This window comes from Bombina bombina, chromosome 2 (assembly GCF_027579735.1).
Source record: "Bombina bombina isolate aBomBom1 chromosome 2, aBomBom1.pri, whole genome shotgun sequence".
NCBI classification, from domain to species: domain Eukaryota; kingdom Metazoa; phylum Chordata; class Amphibia; order Anura; family Bombinatoridae; genus Bombina; species Bombina bombina.
In genome coordinates this window covers 152,907,138-152,923,958 of record NC_069500.1, presented here as the reverse complement: position 1 = coordinate 152,923,958, position 16,821 = coordinate 152,907,138, and the positions used below count along the sequence as shown (strand labels likewise).

The following is a 16,821-nucleotide window of genomic DNA, read 5'->3' as shown; positions in this document are numbered from 1 at the left end:
TTACATTTTTTTTTGTTTTTATTTTAAACTTAACATTCAGAATATACTATTCAAAATATAGAACAAAGGAAGTTACAAGCAAATTAAAGGAACAGTAAAAACAAAAAAGTGTAAATATAAAAGACTGTGCAGATTTTTTTTAATGGAAGTAAATTGGAAAGTTGTTTAAAATGACATGCTGTATCTGAATCATGAACATTTAATTTGACCTTAGTGTCCATTTTAAGTAATGTGAAAACGTGGCTTTATAAACAAGACAGGATGCAGAATGTGTCTTTGTTATGTAGAAGCATTACTACCTAGCAGGGATCCTGTCAGCACCATTGCAGGAACACTCAGCTTATTCACCAGTCATGTGTTGGCTTTATGAGAATTATTGCAATATGAACTCCCTTTGTCCTTGCTTCTGCATATACTATAGAAACTAAAAGCACTGCCAGTCAGAAAAAAATGGCTCTGTCTGGCTCATAAGGAAAATACATAGAGAGCGATGCCTTACAACCCTGGTGTACAAGGGGTTAAGGCTATCATAAAGCACAAAAAGCGTGCTAATTAATCTTCTTTGTTCAGATGGTGTTGCAGGGATTCCATTGCTAATGTCATATACAAAGAAAAACCCTGATTCAAGAGATTTACCATCTACAGCCAATAAGAAAATTCCATACATTTGACTGTGTGTCCCCAGTTTTTACTTCTTTAAACAAGGCTTGTGATTGGTTTCCATGTAAGGTTTATGGGTGGGTCTTTTAGACTGTTTATGGCTTTCCTTGAAGGTCCCTATTCGGTAGCTGTTGGCAGTGCAAGTCTTTCCAGTAGCTGAGCATCTTGGCATACATTATTTATTACGTCCTGGTGCACAGGAGGAAAAAATGCAGATTCCCAGCTCTTTGGATTTCTATTCAACAATAACTTCCTCCTTATTCCTGCTAATTGTGGACTATCACAGCCTTCTGGATTATTACAAATGGTATTCGTATTATCTGAACACAACCCAATGGGACTTTATTACAGAATTCAGCCTATGTACCTAAACCAAAATATTATACAGAGTAACAAGAAAGTCTAAAACAAACTGTTGTATTTTTTCTTTCTTTATATATATATATATTTTTTGTTTTTTTTGTTTTAAGAAAATAGAATCATTTTACCTGTGCTGAGAAAATAAAAGATATAAAGTCCATCAAAATGCCTGAAGCAAACTATTTGCTTTCTGTGTCCTGGGGATACATAAAGGTAAATATAACTATATATTAGTATGGGTTTAGTTTGTGTTTTTAACAATGTATCTGTATTCTCTCTCCATTGCTAGTAATCACAGATCAGATTGCTAGTTGTATTGCCAGCTGTGCGTGTATGTAACACCACTGCTTATTTTGATTTTGTTTAGAAGTTTGTCGTATAAAAATAATACTTTATGTGCTCGGAAATACTGTGCTGAAACGGGCACCAGGCAGCACAAAGCACAAAAAAGAAGATTCTTTGTGTGCACAAGTATAAATGAATATAGGGTGTGTGGGATGATCTTCTGTTTGTGGAAATTAGCTCGTTTTGAGTAATAAACGGTATATTATTGGCCTTGCATGGTTCCTATCATAGTAATTTACAGAACAGCACTTTAAGTTTAAGCCTTATTATTTAGGTAATGCTGATCGAATTAATAATACCAGGAATATTAAATAAACAATGAACCGATAGGGAGCTGTTTTTGAAATTGTTAATCACACTTGTGCACATTTAATGGTAAACCTGTACATTTAGTGGTCTACTGTAATATATTGCTATTGCTTTCTGCGGTGATTATGGGCCTGCTTTGTTTATTCTGATAAAATGTACCTGTGTGTGCTTTGCCTTTTAATATTCAAGGTTGTTTGTTACTTTTAAACTAATTAAATGTATGTATGTGACTATAAATATATATATATACACACACATAAATATATATATATATACACACACATAAATATATATATATATACACACACACACACACATATATATATATATATATATATATATATATATACACACACATATATATATATATACACACACATAAATATATATATATATACACACACATAAATATATATATATATACACACACATAAATATATATATATACACACACACATAAATATATATATATATACACACACACATAAATATATATATATATACACACACATAAATATATATATATATACACACACATAAATATATATATATACACACACACATAAATATATATATATATACACACACACATAAATATATATATATATATATACACACACATAAATATATATATATACACACACACACATAAATATATATATATACACACACACATAAATATATATATATATACACACACACATAAATATATATATATATACACACACACATAAATATATATATATATACACACACACATAAATATATATATATATACACACACACATAAATATATATATATATACACACACACATAAATATATATATATATACACACACATAAATATATATATATATATACACACACACATAAATATATATATATATGCACACACACATAAATATATATATATATACACACACACATAAATATATATATATATATACACACACACATAAATATATATATATATATACACACACACATAAATATATATATATATACACACACACATAAATATATATATATATACACACACACATAAATATATATATATATATATACACACACACACCTAGACTGTTGTGTTAAAAAATGAATGTTCTTGCAGCTAAGACATCAAACAAAAATACTGATCCCTAGACCAGAATTTCCAAATCCATTTTAGCAAGAAAGCGCACTATTTGATGCTGATTGATTTTGTGCATGTAGGGAAAGGATTTACACAATTTAATTAGTGTAATTTCTTTTTACAATTTTAATTGTATATATATAATTAGCAATATTTACACTCTTTCAGTATAAAAAAGCACCCTCAGTGAAATTAGTATAGTAAAATGAAACATTGAAGAAATCAAATTGTATTACATATTTGTCGCAATATTACATACAAATCAAATTTTGCTGTTTTTTTATGTGCAGTTACATCAGTTGAGATTGATACTGCTGTGATGCACTAAATCTTCAGGGGAAGGACAACTTGTCATATAATAACATAAGATGCTGTGTATCTATATCTATGTTGTTTGCTCTCCTACAAAACCAATAGCCAAATAGTAGTAGGATGTGACGTATACTTAGAAATGCTGCATAGATATCATGATATGAACACTTTTTTAAAATATAATAATTAAGTATATGGTACCTATCTATAGATCTATTTATATATCTGCATATCTATCTATCTATCTAGCTATCTATCTGTCTTCATATCTATCTATCTTTATATCTTTCTATCTTCATATCTATCTATCTAACTTTATCTATCATCTATTTATCGTATATCATCATATCTTCATATCTATCTATCTATGTATGTAATGTCTGCCCGTCTATCTTAATATCTATCTGTCTATCTTTATATCTATCGTTATATCTATCATCTTTCTCTCTCTCTCTCTCTCTCTCTCTCTCTCTATATATATATATATATATCTGTCTGTATCTATCTACAGTATCTATTTACAGTAACACTCTATCTTTCTATCTATCTTCATATATATATATATATATATATATATATATATATATAAATATATATATATATATGTGTGTGTGTTTCCATCTATCTTTCTTTATATCTATCCATCTATTGATATGTATATATTTACTTTACATGTTTGTGTGTGTGTGTATATATATATATATATATATCTTATTCATATATTATTTAATGGGTATATATTTAATTTACATGAGTGTGTGTGTGTGTGTGTGTGTGTGTGTATATATATATATATATATATATATATATATCTTATTCATATATTATTTAATGGGTATATATTTAATTTACATGAGTGTGTGTGTATATATATATATATATATATATATATATATATATATATATATATCTTATTCATATATTATTTAATGTGTGGCTTGCTGACTTCATTTAATCAATGAATAATTTGTTGACAGACAGGAAGCATATTTGACTGCAGCAAAGGCAGGAGATAGATTAATGATATATTGTGTACAGAGAGATGATGTAGCATTTCAGTACCTCTCTGTTGTGTGACCCAATAAAAAGAAAGGACTAGATTTCTTGGGATGGTTTAGCAATAAACTACTCACATGGTCCCTTGTTTATTTAATGCAGTTTGCCTTTTACTTAGCACATTTGTGACCATGATATCATAAATATAACTGAGATCTTTTTGTTCAGGTGATGTTGGGAATCATGCCCTAGATCTTTTGTGTTACATTTTGCTCAGTGAAAATAAAGCTTAACCAGCCCTAATTGACACAGAGTACATAGACGCTTTTTTTCTGAAACAATACAATTTGTCCTGTACTATGATATAAACTGTAATTTATTATGCTAAAAAAAAATTGCATTTTAGTTTTGAACTTACTCCGCGGTCTTAAAAATGACCTGGATAATACATGTAATTTATGTTTCCACTGTGGATAGCTTTTAATAAAAGTGCTGTAATTGAACGTTTGCAGTGAGTTGATGCAGATCTGTTAGTACTGTAACAAATACAATATGTAAATCTGTTTTGCACAGCTACAATTGAATGCATCTATAAATATTTCATTTCCTTTTCCTGAGCCTCTAGAGAAATCATCTACAATTTTTTTTTCATTTTCATTTTAGGGATGGCTGTATTTCTTTGATATTTTTATGCTGTGATATAGGCTTTGTTATAGGTGAGAACGTTAGCACTTTTTTGTTCACCAAAAACTACTATGGACTCGTAGATTCGTGTTTTTTTTTCTGAAAAAAACATCATTAGCACATGTGGTTGTGCAGTCCAAATTATTGTGAAAGGCCCAATCGCTGAATAAACACATTTTTACCCGGTAGCTATATCAAATCTGTATTTGTTCATTTTGCATTTAAAATAGCATTATAAACTCTCCTAGCACTAATATTAAGGAATTATTCTATTTAACATTTGTACCACTTTATTAATGATATATTAGTTTTGTTTTTACATATCTACATTAAATGAAAGTGGCAACACGTTTGGTACTTTAAGATCTCATGGCAAGGCCCTTATTCCCCTGTATTGTTTTATACCATACCATACCATGTATGTCTGTGTCTCTCTCTCTCTCTATGTGTGTGTGTATATATATATATATGTGTGTGTGTGTTTGTGTATATGTATATATATATCTGTATGTGTGTTCATAGTCCCTTTTCAAAAACCTTGCCTAGCCTTGCTACTAAACACAATTTGAAGCAAGTTTTTGATGACTCCTAGGGGCCGATTTATCATGGCCTGAATTGGGCCAAATACCCCTGTTTCCGCACGAGCCTTAACCCGCCTCTGAGGCTGCGGACATCAACCCGCCCGATCGCATACGATTGGGATGATTGACACCCCCTGCCAATCAGGGGATGTGTAATGTTAAATGCCGACAGTGTTTGCTGTCGGCATTTTGCGATGTCCGCCAGACATTGATAAATTGGCCCCTTAGGCTTTAATAGGTGTGTCAGTGTGTGTGTGTGTGTGTATGTGTTTAAGGCCAAAATTTAACTTTCATGAGTCAGATAGAAAATGCATTCTTAAAGGGACAGTCTACACTATAATTTGTATTGCTTTAAAAGATAGATAATCCCTTGATTACCCATTCCCCAGTTTTGCATAACCAGCACAGTTATATTAATATACTATTTACCTCTGTGATTACCTTGTATCTAAGCTGTCTTCTGACAGCCCCCTGATCACATGACTTTTTATTTATTATCTATTGACTTGCATTTTAGCCATTTAGTGCTGTGTTGTGCTAACTCTTAAATAACTCAATTGACGTGGGCACAACGTTATCTATATGGCCCACATGAACTAGCAGTCTCCTGTTGTGAAAAGCAAAAAAAAAAGTATGTGATTAAGAGGCTGTCTGTAGATGTTTAGAAACAGGCAGAAATTTAGAGGTTTAAATGTTATAAAGTATTTTAATATAACAATGTTGGTTGTGCAAAGCTGGGGAATGGGTATTAAAGGCATTATCTATCTTTTTAAACAATAACAATTTTAGTGTTGACTGTCCCTTTAAACAACTTTTCAATTTACTTCTATTTTCCTTTGTTGAAGGAGCAGTAATGCATTAAAGGGACACTGAACCCAATTTTTTTCTTTTGTAATTCAGATAGAGCATGCAATTTTAAGCAACTTTCTAATTTACTCCTATTATCACTTTTTCTTTGTTCCCTTGCTATCTTTATTTGAAAAAGAAGGCTAAGCTTTTTTTTATTTAGTACTCTGGACAGCACTTTTTGATTGGTGGATGAATTTATCCACCAATTAGCAAGGACACCCCATGTTGTTCACCAAAAATGGGCCGGCATCTAAACTTACATTCTTGCATTTCAATAAAGATACCAAGAGAATGAAGAAAATTTGATAATAGGAGTAAATTAGAAAGTTGCTTAAAATTGCATGCTCTATCTGAATCACACAAAAAAATATTGTGGGTTCAATGTCCCTTTAATAGGAGCTAGGTGCTAATTAGTGGCTGCAGAAATATGCCTCTTGTCATTTGCTCACCCAGAGTGTTCAGTGCGCTCCCAGTAGAGCATTGCTGCTCCTTTGAAAAAGGATACCAATAGAATGAAGCAAATTTGATACTAGAAGTAAATTTAAAATCTGTAGTATGACACCAGTAGTCATTGATTTATTCTCTTCAGTACTGGTCTGTGTAACAAACAGTTCCAAGTCCAACTGGGCCTTACTATAAATACAAGTAGCCAAATTATTAAAGGGACACTAAACCCAACATTTTTCTTTAATGGTTCAGATAGAGCATGCAATTTTAAGCAACTTTCTAATTTACTCAATTTTTCTTTGTTCTCTTGCTATCTGTATTTAAAAAGTAGGAATTTAAAGCTTTAGGTTCAGCACCATGGATAGCGCTTGCTAAATGGTGGCTACAGTTAGCAAACCAATAAGCAAGCATAACCCAGGTTCTCAACCAAAAATGGGCCTTCTCTTAAGGTTTACATTCCTGATTTTTAAATAAGATAGCAAGAGAACAAAGAAAAAAATAAAATAGGAGTAAATTAGAAATCTGCTTAAAATTGTATGCTCTATCTGAATCATTAAATAAAAAAATTGGTTTTAGTGTCCCTTTAAAGAGGCATGAAAAGCATATAGTTCTCCAAAGACACGCATGCTCCTGAGGCTACCTACATGCTGTTCAAAAAAACGATATCAAGGGAAACATATTTCTTAAAGGACCACTCAATGCAGTAGATTTGCATAATTAACAAGGGCATAATAAAAATTCAATGATTCAACACCTACTCTGAATTTCAAATAAGCAGTAGATTTTTTTTTTTCTGACAAATTATTTTTTCCTTCTATTTTTATGCTCCCCCTGTATCATGTGAGAGATATATATAGGGGGTAAAATGCCTTGCAGAGTAGTTTGAAGTCTAATGCTTGGGTAAATACTGCACCCCCTTTCTAAAAATGTGTTTTTAATTAAATTTGGCTTCTTATGGACCTTTATGAATTGGACTCCTTTGTCACATTGAAGTATTTCTTGTTACTGTAAATGTAGAAAGTGAATTTAAAATAAATTGTATATAAATTCTGTAATTCACACAACCAAAATGCTATCCAGCAATCTTGCTTATTAAAATAAAAATACAAAAGTTTAGAGTTTGCTTTCAAGCTAATTGTTTGGAAAAATAATGATACCAGCATATGTATGTTGTTCATCCCAAGCTACAACAAAGTCCTGGGGGAAATTTGATTACATAATAGGAGGATTAACAGGGCAAGATGTTGGAAAAGCAATATTAATTGGCACACCTTGGTACCTGGGGACTAGGAATGATGGTTTTTACTAGAATGTGGATTGGTTTGAATTATCTACAAATATGTTCACTTTTCCCTTCTAATAGCATGTTATCCAAATTTTAAATACATTTTAACGTAGTTTATAAACAAATGACATAGTGGCTGTAATTTTATTTAATACATTCTATTGAAACCCTTTATTTTGCATGATCAAACATTAAACTATTTCTTCTTTGAATGGTTGAGGGTTAAATGAATGGTCTAGTCAAAATTAAACTTTCATGATTCAGATAAGAGCATGCAATTTTAAGCAACTTTCAAATTTACTCCTATTATCAATTTTTCTTCATTCTCTTGGTATCTTTATTTGAATGTAGAATGTTCAGAACCTGGATAGCGCTTGCTGATTGGTGGCTACATTTAGACTATGCTCCTATGCTTACATTCTTGCCTTTTCAAATAAAGATACCAAGAGAACGTAGAAAAATTGATAATAGGGGTAAATTAGAAAGTTGCTTAAAATTGCATGCTTTATCTGAATCACGAAAGAAAAAATGTGGGTTCAGTGTCCCTTTAAACCTCACTTTATCAGTAGAAAAACATTAATTTGTGGTGTTAAATTACAGAAAAAGCAGACAAAATAAATGATGAAAACACGTTGCAAAATTACTTTTCATTTTTTTCTCGCTTATTCTAAACATAACTAAATATTCTATGTATAACAATACATTTTAAGTTTAACAACCCTTTAAACTGAAAAAAAATGTTCTGAAGTGAAAACTATTTTTCTATGTGGATCAAATGAGATACTGTGATTGTCTGAATTTAAAAACTTACATGTATTGTCTTATTTCTGAATTGCTTATTTGTCAATTGTAACCAGTGCAAAATACATCTGTCACAGCTTCCTAGAAGTATTTTAAAACATATGTTGATTTTTTTCCATACATTTCTAAATAAAAATAATAGACTTATAGGCTAATCTCTATGCAATTTACATTTGGATTTTGTGTTTTTAGACACTGTATGTTGTATGTATGCAGATTTATTTATGTCTGTATCTTCAATTCTATGTATGTTTGTTTTTTCCAGTTCAAAAGAATGCTAAACCGGGAACTCACCCACCTGTCTGAAATGAGTCGATCTGGCAATCAGGTTTCAGAATATATCTCGAACACATTTTTAGGTAAGCCTGTTATTTTGTATCTTTTACAATTTCATATAATACAATACAGCAGAAAACTGAATTCCAGTGAGAGCTGATAAGAGGCTATGTGTTTAATGCAAGGGGTTAATATGCCTTTTTGCTTATTTCTGAGCTGTGAATGTCAGTACACTATAGAGTAGGACTTTGAGGTATTTAGCCATAGACATATGCTGATTAATTTTTTCAGAATAGCTTAGAGCTCTTTTCTTTCGCCTAATTGGTTTCTGCAGTCAGACTTGGGCAAGTCTGTGTGTATGCGGGATGTTGCAGAGAGCGTATATTTGCAGTATATTATCTATGATCGTAACTATTTGAGTTCTGGAAACCCCTGCAGTGCTTATACAGTGATGTCATTTTATTATTAAACAGCACTACTGTAATTAAAAATATCTGCCCTTTACAGTGTGTGCTACAGGAGAGAGATCACAGCTAAAAGCAATTGGTTATCTATTTTACTATCATTTAGAGAAATATAATTTATATTATCTGCTGCAGTAAAATCCATATACATATAATTTACCTCTTATGGACTTAAATACTAGAAAACTGAAAAAAAGAGAAAAGTGATAGAGAAGAAAAAAAAAAAGATATTTTGAATAGATTTCCCCCCCCCCGACCCCCGGTGCTCTTGCATGACGTGCAATAAATTACGTAGGTACATAGATTCTTGTAAGGTTGCTTATATGCCTCATTGTAAAGGCAAAATCATGGCTGAAAATCATAAAGAATTGTTTTGTTATTTTGTTAGAGAGCTTTAGTGAACCAATAACATCTTTAGTCGTGTAAGGTGTCCAATAGGAGTGTGCAAAAATTTGTAAATTTGTTATTCATTACTGATGCGAACGGAAAAAAAGGCTGTAGCATTCGTAATTTTTTTCAGCACCGGATTTAATAGTGTGAAAGTGCAAAACACAAATATCAGTGCAAATCCACTTTTACATTAATCCAGCACCAAAAATAGCCAAATTCTGCAGCCCACGGGCCATGTTCAGCATTCGTTCCAGTGACAAATGATGAATTACAAATTTCTCCACATACATAATATCTTGTAACAGGAAACTCCACACACAAAAGCTCTAATTACAACACTAGGAAAACATGCAAAATAATTGATGTGAGTGTTTATATTTGTAATGTGTTTGCACGTCGGTTATGGTAAAGAGTCTTGCTAGATAGAAGGAAAGGTGTCTCGAAGGGTTGGTCGTGGGTGGACACAGGGCGTGACCGGGGGTTATCTACAATTTAGCTAAGCATAGGGAATCGCTAAAGACTTTTTGTGAAGTATCTCAGCTTGCAGTCATGTCTCGCTATTTCAAAGCTAACAGGGTTGTCTCATTTTAATTTGTCTTTGTGTTATCAAGTTTTATCCCCAATAAGTTAGCATGGACTGTTTATTGAAGGAGTTTTTTTTTTTTTAAAGTCATTTGTACTGTAAGTTTTAGAATGTGATGTTGGCTTCACAGCGTAATGGTTTACATTTATAATACAGTCACTTGCAACTCGTGGCTGTAATGAGGGGCAGATAAATGAATTCCACAATTTTTAAGTTGCCGCAAGTTGTTCTACAAAATATTAGTTAAACAAATGGGGTTTATGGAATAAAGGCCACTTTGAACTTGTAGGTCTGGGTAGTGATGTTTCTAGGGAAGCTGTGGGGTGCTGTTCAACCTTATTCATTGCTAAGCACCCTCAAAACCTTTAAGGTGCCAAGTCCCGTAAATGTGCAAGGTAATGTCTTTTTTTTTTTCATGTCCAGTGGTCTACGTAGAGCATAAAGGTGGGTAAAGGAGGAAGTAAGTAGGGACATATATATATGAATAAAGGTAGGAAAGAGGTAGCAGAAGATGAGGTCCAATGCCTGTTAGCTTTGTGCAGCTCTAGATGTTATGCCTGACTTTAAACACAAGATTAGTAGCTTATCTGGGAAACTCTTAATTAGAAAGAACATTCTGAGTTAGGATTTTATGGAGTCTCCATACATACATAGGAAAGGAAAACAAAATAGGATGTAATTTTTGTTTCACAATCCCTAAATATACAAAACAGGAAATAATTTTAAGGGACATAAAAATGATATATACATACATTGTCTATGTATTTAGGTATGCAAATTTTATATATGTATTTATGATCTACATGCAAAGTAAATGTGTTCAACGCAGTAAAAGCATTGCTTTTCAGTCCTGGTACACACCCCTTGATAAACCTTTTTATTTTGGTTATCTCATTTGCTGTGTCCGATTATGGAAAGTTATATATGAATGTTTTGGAGTCAGGGATCTGGATCTTGCAGGATTAATTCTTCCTTCTCTAGGGGTAGCAGAGAAAACATGATTTTTAGAGTTAAATATGATAACATATTACAAAGTTGCTAAACTTTACAATTTTTTAATTTTTTATGGAGACATAATTTTAATTTAATTAAAAAATTGAGAGACTCCATCTAAAAAAACATAAAGGCAAGGAGGAGGCAAAGACACCCCAGCCAAAGGCTTAAATATCTCCCCCACTTCCCTCATCCCCCAGTCATTCTGCCGAGGGAACAAGGAACAGTAGAAGAAATATCAGGGTATAAATGGTGCCAGAAGAACAAAAACAAATTTAAGTCCACCCAACAGAGAATTCGTGCTGGGGCCGTGGACTCTCCTCATACAGAAGGAAAGGAAATTATCTGATAAGCATAATTTATGTTTTCCTTCTTAATATGAGGAGAGTCCACGGCTTCATTCCTTACTTGTGGGAAACATATACCCAAGCTCCAGAGGACACTGAATGAAAAACAGGAGAGTAAAAAGAGAGGCGGATCCTGTTCTGAGGGCACCACAGCCTGCAAAACCCTTTCTCCTAAAAACTGCTTCTGCCGAAGCAAAAATGTAAAATATGTAAATCTTGAAAAAGTATGTTAGAAAGACCAGGTAGCCACCCTACAATCTAATCCATAGAGGCCTCATTCTCAAAAGACCCAAGAGGAAACCACAGCTCTAGTTGAATGAGCCTTCATCCTCTGAGAAGGCTTGTGTCCCGCTGACTCATAAGCTAAGAGAGTAATGCTCCTCAACCAGAAACGCAAAGAAGCGGACGAGGCATCCTGCCCCTTACGCTTCCCAGAATAGACACAAACAAGGAAAAAGTCTGACAAAACACCCTTGTAGCCTGAAGATAGAACTTCAAGGCCCAAACCACATCCATGTAATGAAATAACAGCTCGTTCAAAGAGAAGGATGAGAACACAAGGAAGGAACCACAATCTCCTGATTGATGTTGCCATCTGAAACAACCATAGGAAGAAAACATAACCCAGTACGAAGAACAGCCTTAGCCGCAGGAAAAACTAGGTAAGGAAACTCACAATTCAACAGCCTTAGCCGCAGGAAAAACTAGGTAAGGAAACTCACAATTCAAGGTAGCCATCTCAGAACTCTGCGTGCCGAAGCAATAGTCAGTAGAAAATGAACCTTCCAAGACAGAAAATCTTAATGTCAACACCATGCATAAGCCTTCTGCAAAACTTAGAACAAGATGTAAACTCCCAAGAGGAGCACTAGATCTACAAACAGGCCTGATCTAGTCAAAGCCTGAACCAAAGACTGGACATCTGGAAGCTCTGTGAGCCTCTCGAGCAGTAAAACCGATAGGGCGGAAATCTGTCCCCTAAGGGAGCCACCAGAAAGGCCCTTCTCCAGAGCATCCTGGAGAAAGGAAGGATCCTGGAAAACCTGGCCTTATGCCAGGGGAATCCCTGCTCTTCATACCATAAAAAGTAGGTCATGCATTATGAAGAGTACATAGCCACAGCTGCATTTGAACTCTTAACTTTCAGCTTCCCAAGCAGCAAAGTTCACCACTAAGCCATTGTGGGACACCATTATCAGAAAAAGTAGGTCCTTCACCCTTTTTGATAGATGCAACGATACACCGGCTTATGAGCTAAAACAAGAGTATCAACAATCCTTTCAGAAAAACCGTGGCGTGTTAACTAGAATAGATGGGCCTGCTGTACCTGGACCAGAAATCTAGAGAAAAAAACACCTTCTCTTGTATAGAAAGAAGGAGCAAACCCAACTAGTATACACAACAGGTCCTGCCTGTTCTCTAGGATACAACGTATTTGCCAGAAGAATCAAAGGTGAAAACGAAACTCCTAAGTTCCAGCAAGGCTAGAACCACTAAATCATCAAATTAAAGAAATTACGCTCTGAGGCTTAAAATTTTTACTCAAAATCATCGAGGGAACTATCACCCCGAACAGAAATCTGAAAGTTTCCAACAATCTCGACCATCAAAGTCGATAGTACCAAAAATCCCATGTGACGAAACGTCTTTAACAACTCTTGCTCTAAAAACAAAAAACTTCCGGAACAGAATAGAAAAGTAAAAGAAAACAGGCAACGCTCTGAAAAAGGAGTGTGCAAACAAAAAACAGGTCCTGCCTGTCATACGACACAATACCCCATAGAGGTCGGAACTGGTATTCTAAATAAACAATAAATCAAAAAGTAAAACAAGACGACAACGAATAGGATCCCATCCTCCCCTCGTCTAGTTAAGATCATTATCAGATTTAGAGGACTGAGATTCAACTGACGGATCAGTACTGGGAACATCTAACATCGCCAAAACCTCTCTCAGGAGTAAACGCAGGCATGCCAATCAAAATCTAAATGCTATGCCCTCTGCAGTCGTAGGACCCAAGTAAGCAGCCTCCGATCCTGGAGGTTTCTTCCTCTGAAGCCTCAGAGGGAACCGCACCACCAGAGGACTGATCGGACATAATTGTTTCTTTACACAAATGTCCTTGGGCATGAGAGCCTGAATTACCCCTTTGCTTACGCGTAGCAGGAATAGGTAACATCGCTAAGGCCGTAGAGATGGTAGTAACCTCTGGTGGAAACAAACCCCTTACAGGTGAAGGAGGATCGGAACTCGGAAAAACTGCATATGTAGGAACAGAATCTAGGGAACACACCTCACTGGACGAAGAATCCTCAGAGGCGGATGGCTCAGTGGTCTCTAACATCTCAACATTGGTTGATGAGAACACTCTATTGCAGCATACAGAACATTGGGAGGGCTGGTTCACCTGGGTGTCCTCACAATATATACAGATATCAGGGATCCCCCTCTAAAAATCAGAATCCTCCATAATTCGTCTATATCAAAATATAGAAAGGAAAAAAACTGTCACCTTATACCCCCAATGGCTGGGTCACTCACCACCTCCTATGACCCAGACAGATAGAGAAGATGCTCCTCTCCGCAGACACCCGTTCAGGAATCAGAAGCGGGGGAAAAAACGTGACCACTCCTGGTCACATGGTGCTCATGCAGGACCTGACCCTGCTAAGGAAAAAGTGCGCCATCTTAATAAAAAGAAACGGCGCAGCTCTCAAAATGAAAATAACCTGTACGTTCCATATCAGCCTAAGAGCCCAAACATTCTTACACATAAGCAGTCAAAATTACATAACAAATATGATTAAAACCCCCACTGTTCAATAATCCCCCTCAGGAGATATTAACCCTTGATTCCATAAAGATAAATGAGTCCCACTGTGACCCTGTCTTCTATCGTTATCATGTGTGTAAAATAATGAAACGATCTTACCGGAATCTATGCCGTGGAACAGTAACACAGTCCTTCAAGTTTGACAGATTGTTGCAGCGCTTCTGACATGGACTTGAGTGAAGAAAGCAGGCAGTGAAACTTGTCAATGCCGATTGCTTAAGGAGCTGTTAATATGAGTCTGGATGGGTTCGCAGAAAGACTCTCCCTGCATCTCCAGACTCTTACTTTCGTCAATGCTCTCACTGAGAGGCTAATAAGACTACTTAAAACGCAAGTTCCATTTCGAAGAGTACTTACCTCCATAAGAAACTCTCTGTATCTTCTGACAGTTCTCTGCTAGCCTCCTGTGATGAAAGGCAAAGAATGACTGGGAGATGAGGGAAATTGGGGGAGGTATTTATGCCTTTGGCTGGGGTGTCTTTGCCTCCTCCTGGTGGCCAGGTTCTGTATTTCCCACAAGTAAGGAATGAAGCCGTGGACTCTCCTCATATTAAGAAGCAAAGGGTGTTTGTATCCAGTTTAATTATTATGCTAATTAATATGACCTGTATATTTACCAGTTTACATCACTACTTTATCATTTTGTCTACTGAAATAAAAATACAACTAATTTTAAGGCTGGTCATAAAGTCATTGCTATATAAAATTAAACTGTATAGATAGAGAATGATCCATTTTTAAAATATTATTTTTTTAAGAAAAACTATATATTTATATCAAGATGCATTTTCCAATAAAAAGTATGTCTCTTTGTTCTTTTTTTCACTCTTTTTTGGGTTTATACGTGTATCAGCAAATATAGATAAATTATGATGCTTCTCTGCAAATGGAGAAGAAGATTACTTATTTATTGCCAAGCAGTGGGAAATCCCATGGAGTTTTATGGCAGAAAAAAGCAATCTTTTCGACATTTTTTTACTTTTGCTCGAGTTGATCTGACAAGTCTGGTTATGATTTTCCTATCTGATTTTTTTCTTAACTTTGTGCATATGCCAAAAAATATAAACATCAAGCATATACACGGCCCAAATAAATAAACGTATTTAACTGGAAATCTGAAATATTTCATACAAACTTACTTGTATGTAGTATTATCCTTATTTGTAGTGGACCAGAATATGATGGCTGTGTAAATCCATACATTAAAAAGGGACATAAAACTCAAATTGAATTTTCATTGTATATATTTCATTAAATGTTATACAACACATACAATGTATTATTATTATTTTATTTTGGCCAGTTTTCCTTTAAATGAACTCAGAATATTGTGTGTTTTTTTTTCAATCCCCATGAGAGGTGTTGCTTGATTAGTGTAGTAACTCATTTGTCTGTCTCCCTAACTGGCCATAACAAAGAAGATAAGATAAAGAATCACCAAAAGGCATTTCATATGTTATATCACTGATGTTGGCTAGATCAGAGTCAGAGAAAGGGTATGATGTAAACCATTTGGTCTTTACAGTTGTCAGGTTTTATGGACATGTGTAACTGGCTTTTCTGAGACCTCTTGTAGATATAAAACTATTGGAGACTCCAAATGAAATAGGGTGTTTGGCAGGATGAATGGTACAAGGATGGAAATGGTAATGATGGAATCTGGAAAATGTAGCTTTGACTAGAGTCAAGGGATGTGTTTGAGAAACATATAGAGACAAGATATAGTGCAGTGTTGTAAAAGGCTTTGTAAGTTATGGTCTAATGTGCTAGATCATTTTATCATCACACTGGCCACAAAGGGGTTAAAAACATGATTAAATTCACTCTGAAGCAGCAATACATTTTAGCTCCTGAGCTGGACATACGTAATGAGCCAGTCAGAGGCTGCATATGTGCATAGCTGCCACTCACCAGTCAATTTCCATCTCAGTAGTGGACACTTTATTAAACTTACCTTAACTTTAACCCTTATGGGAGGATTAAACACATAGAGGCATACATTGGTGAGAAGTGCCTTTACACAGTACAGCATTTTAGAGTCACACTATTATGTAAGAGTTTGAATTTGATTTTGTAATAATTTAGGGGGCTGGATTATGTTTTCTGAAGTCAGGGTGAGACATATGTGGATGTGTTGCATGTGTATTTGGAGATCAACATATGAAAACATGTC

At 34.4% G+C, this 16,821-nt stretch overlaps 1 protein-coding gene across 4 annotated transcripts in view; it reads left to right on the top strand.

Annotated features, from left to right (window-relative positions):
- Positions 1-16,821, top strand: part of PDE4D (phosphodiesterase 4D) — a 943,818-nt gene that overhangs the window by 898,136 nt on the left and 28,861 nt on the right. For all 4 annotated transcript variants that reach the window (XM_053701299.1, XM_053701296.1, XM_053701297.1 and 1 more), the window contains one exon: positions 9,028-9,121. In XM_053701299.1, coding sequence (XP_053557274.1) covers positions 9,028-9,121 — 94 coding nt within the window. The remainder of the gene's footprint in view (positions 1-9,027; positions 9,122-16,821) is intronic.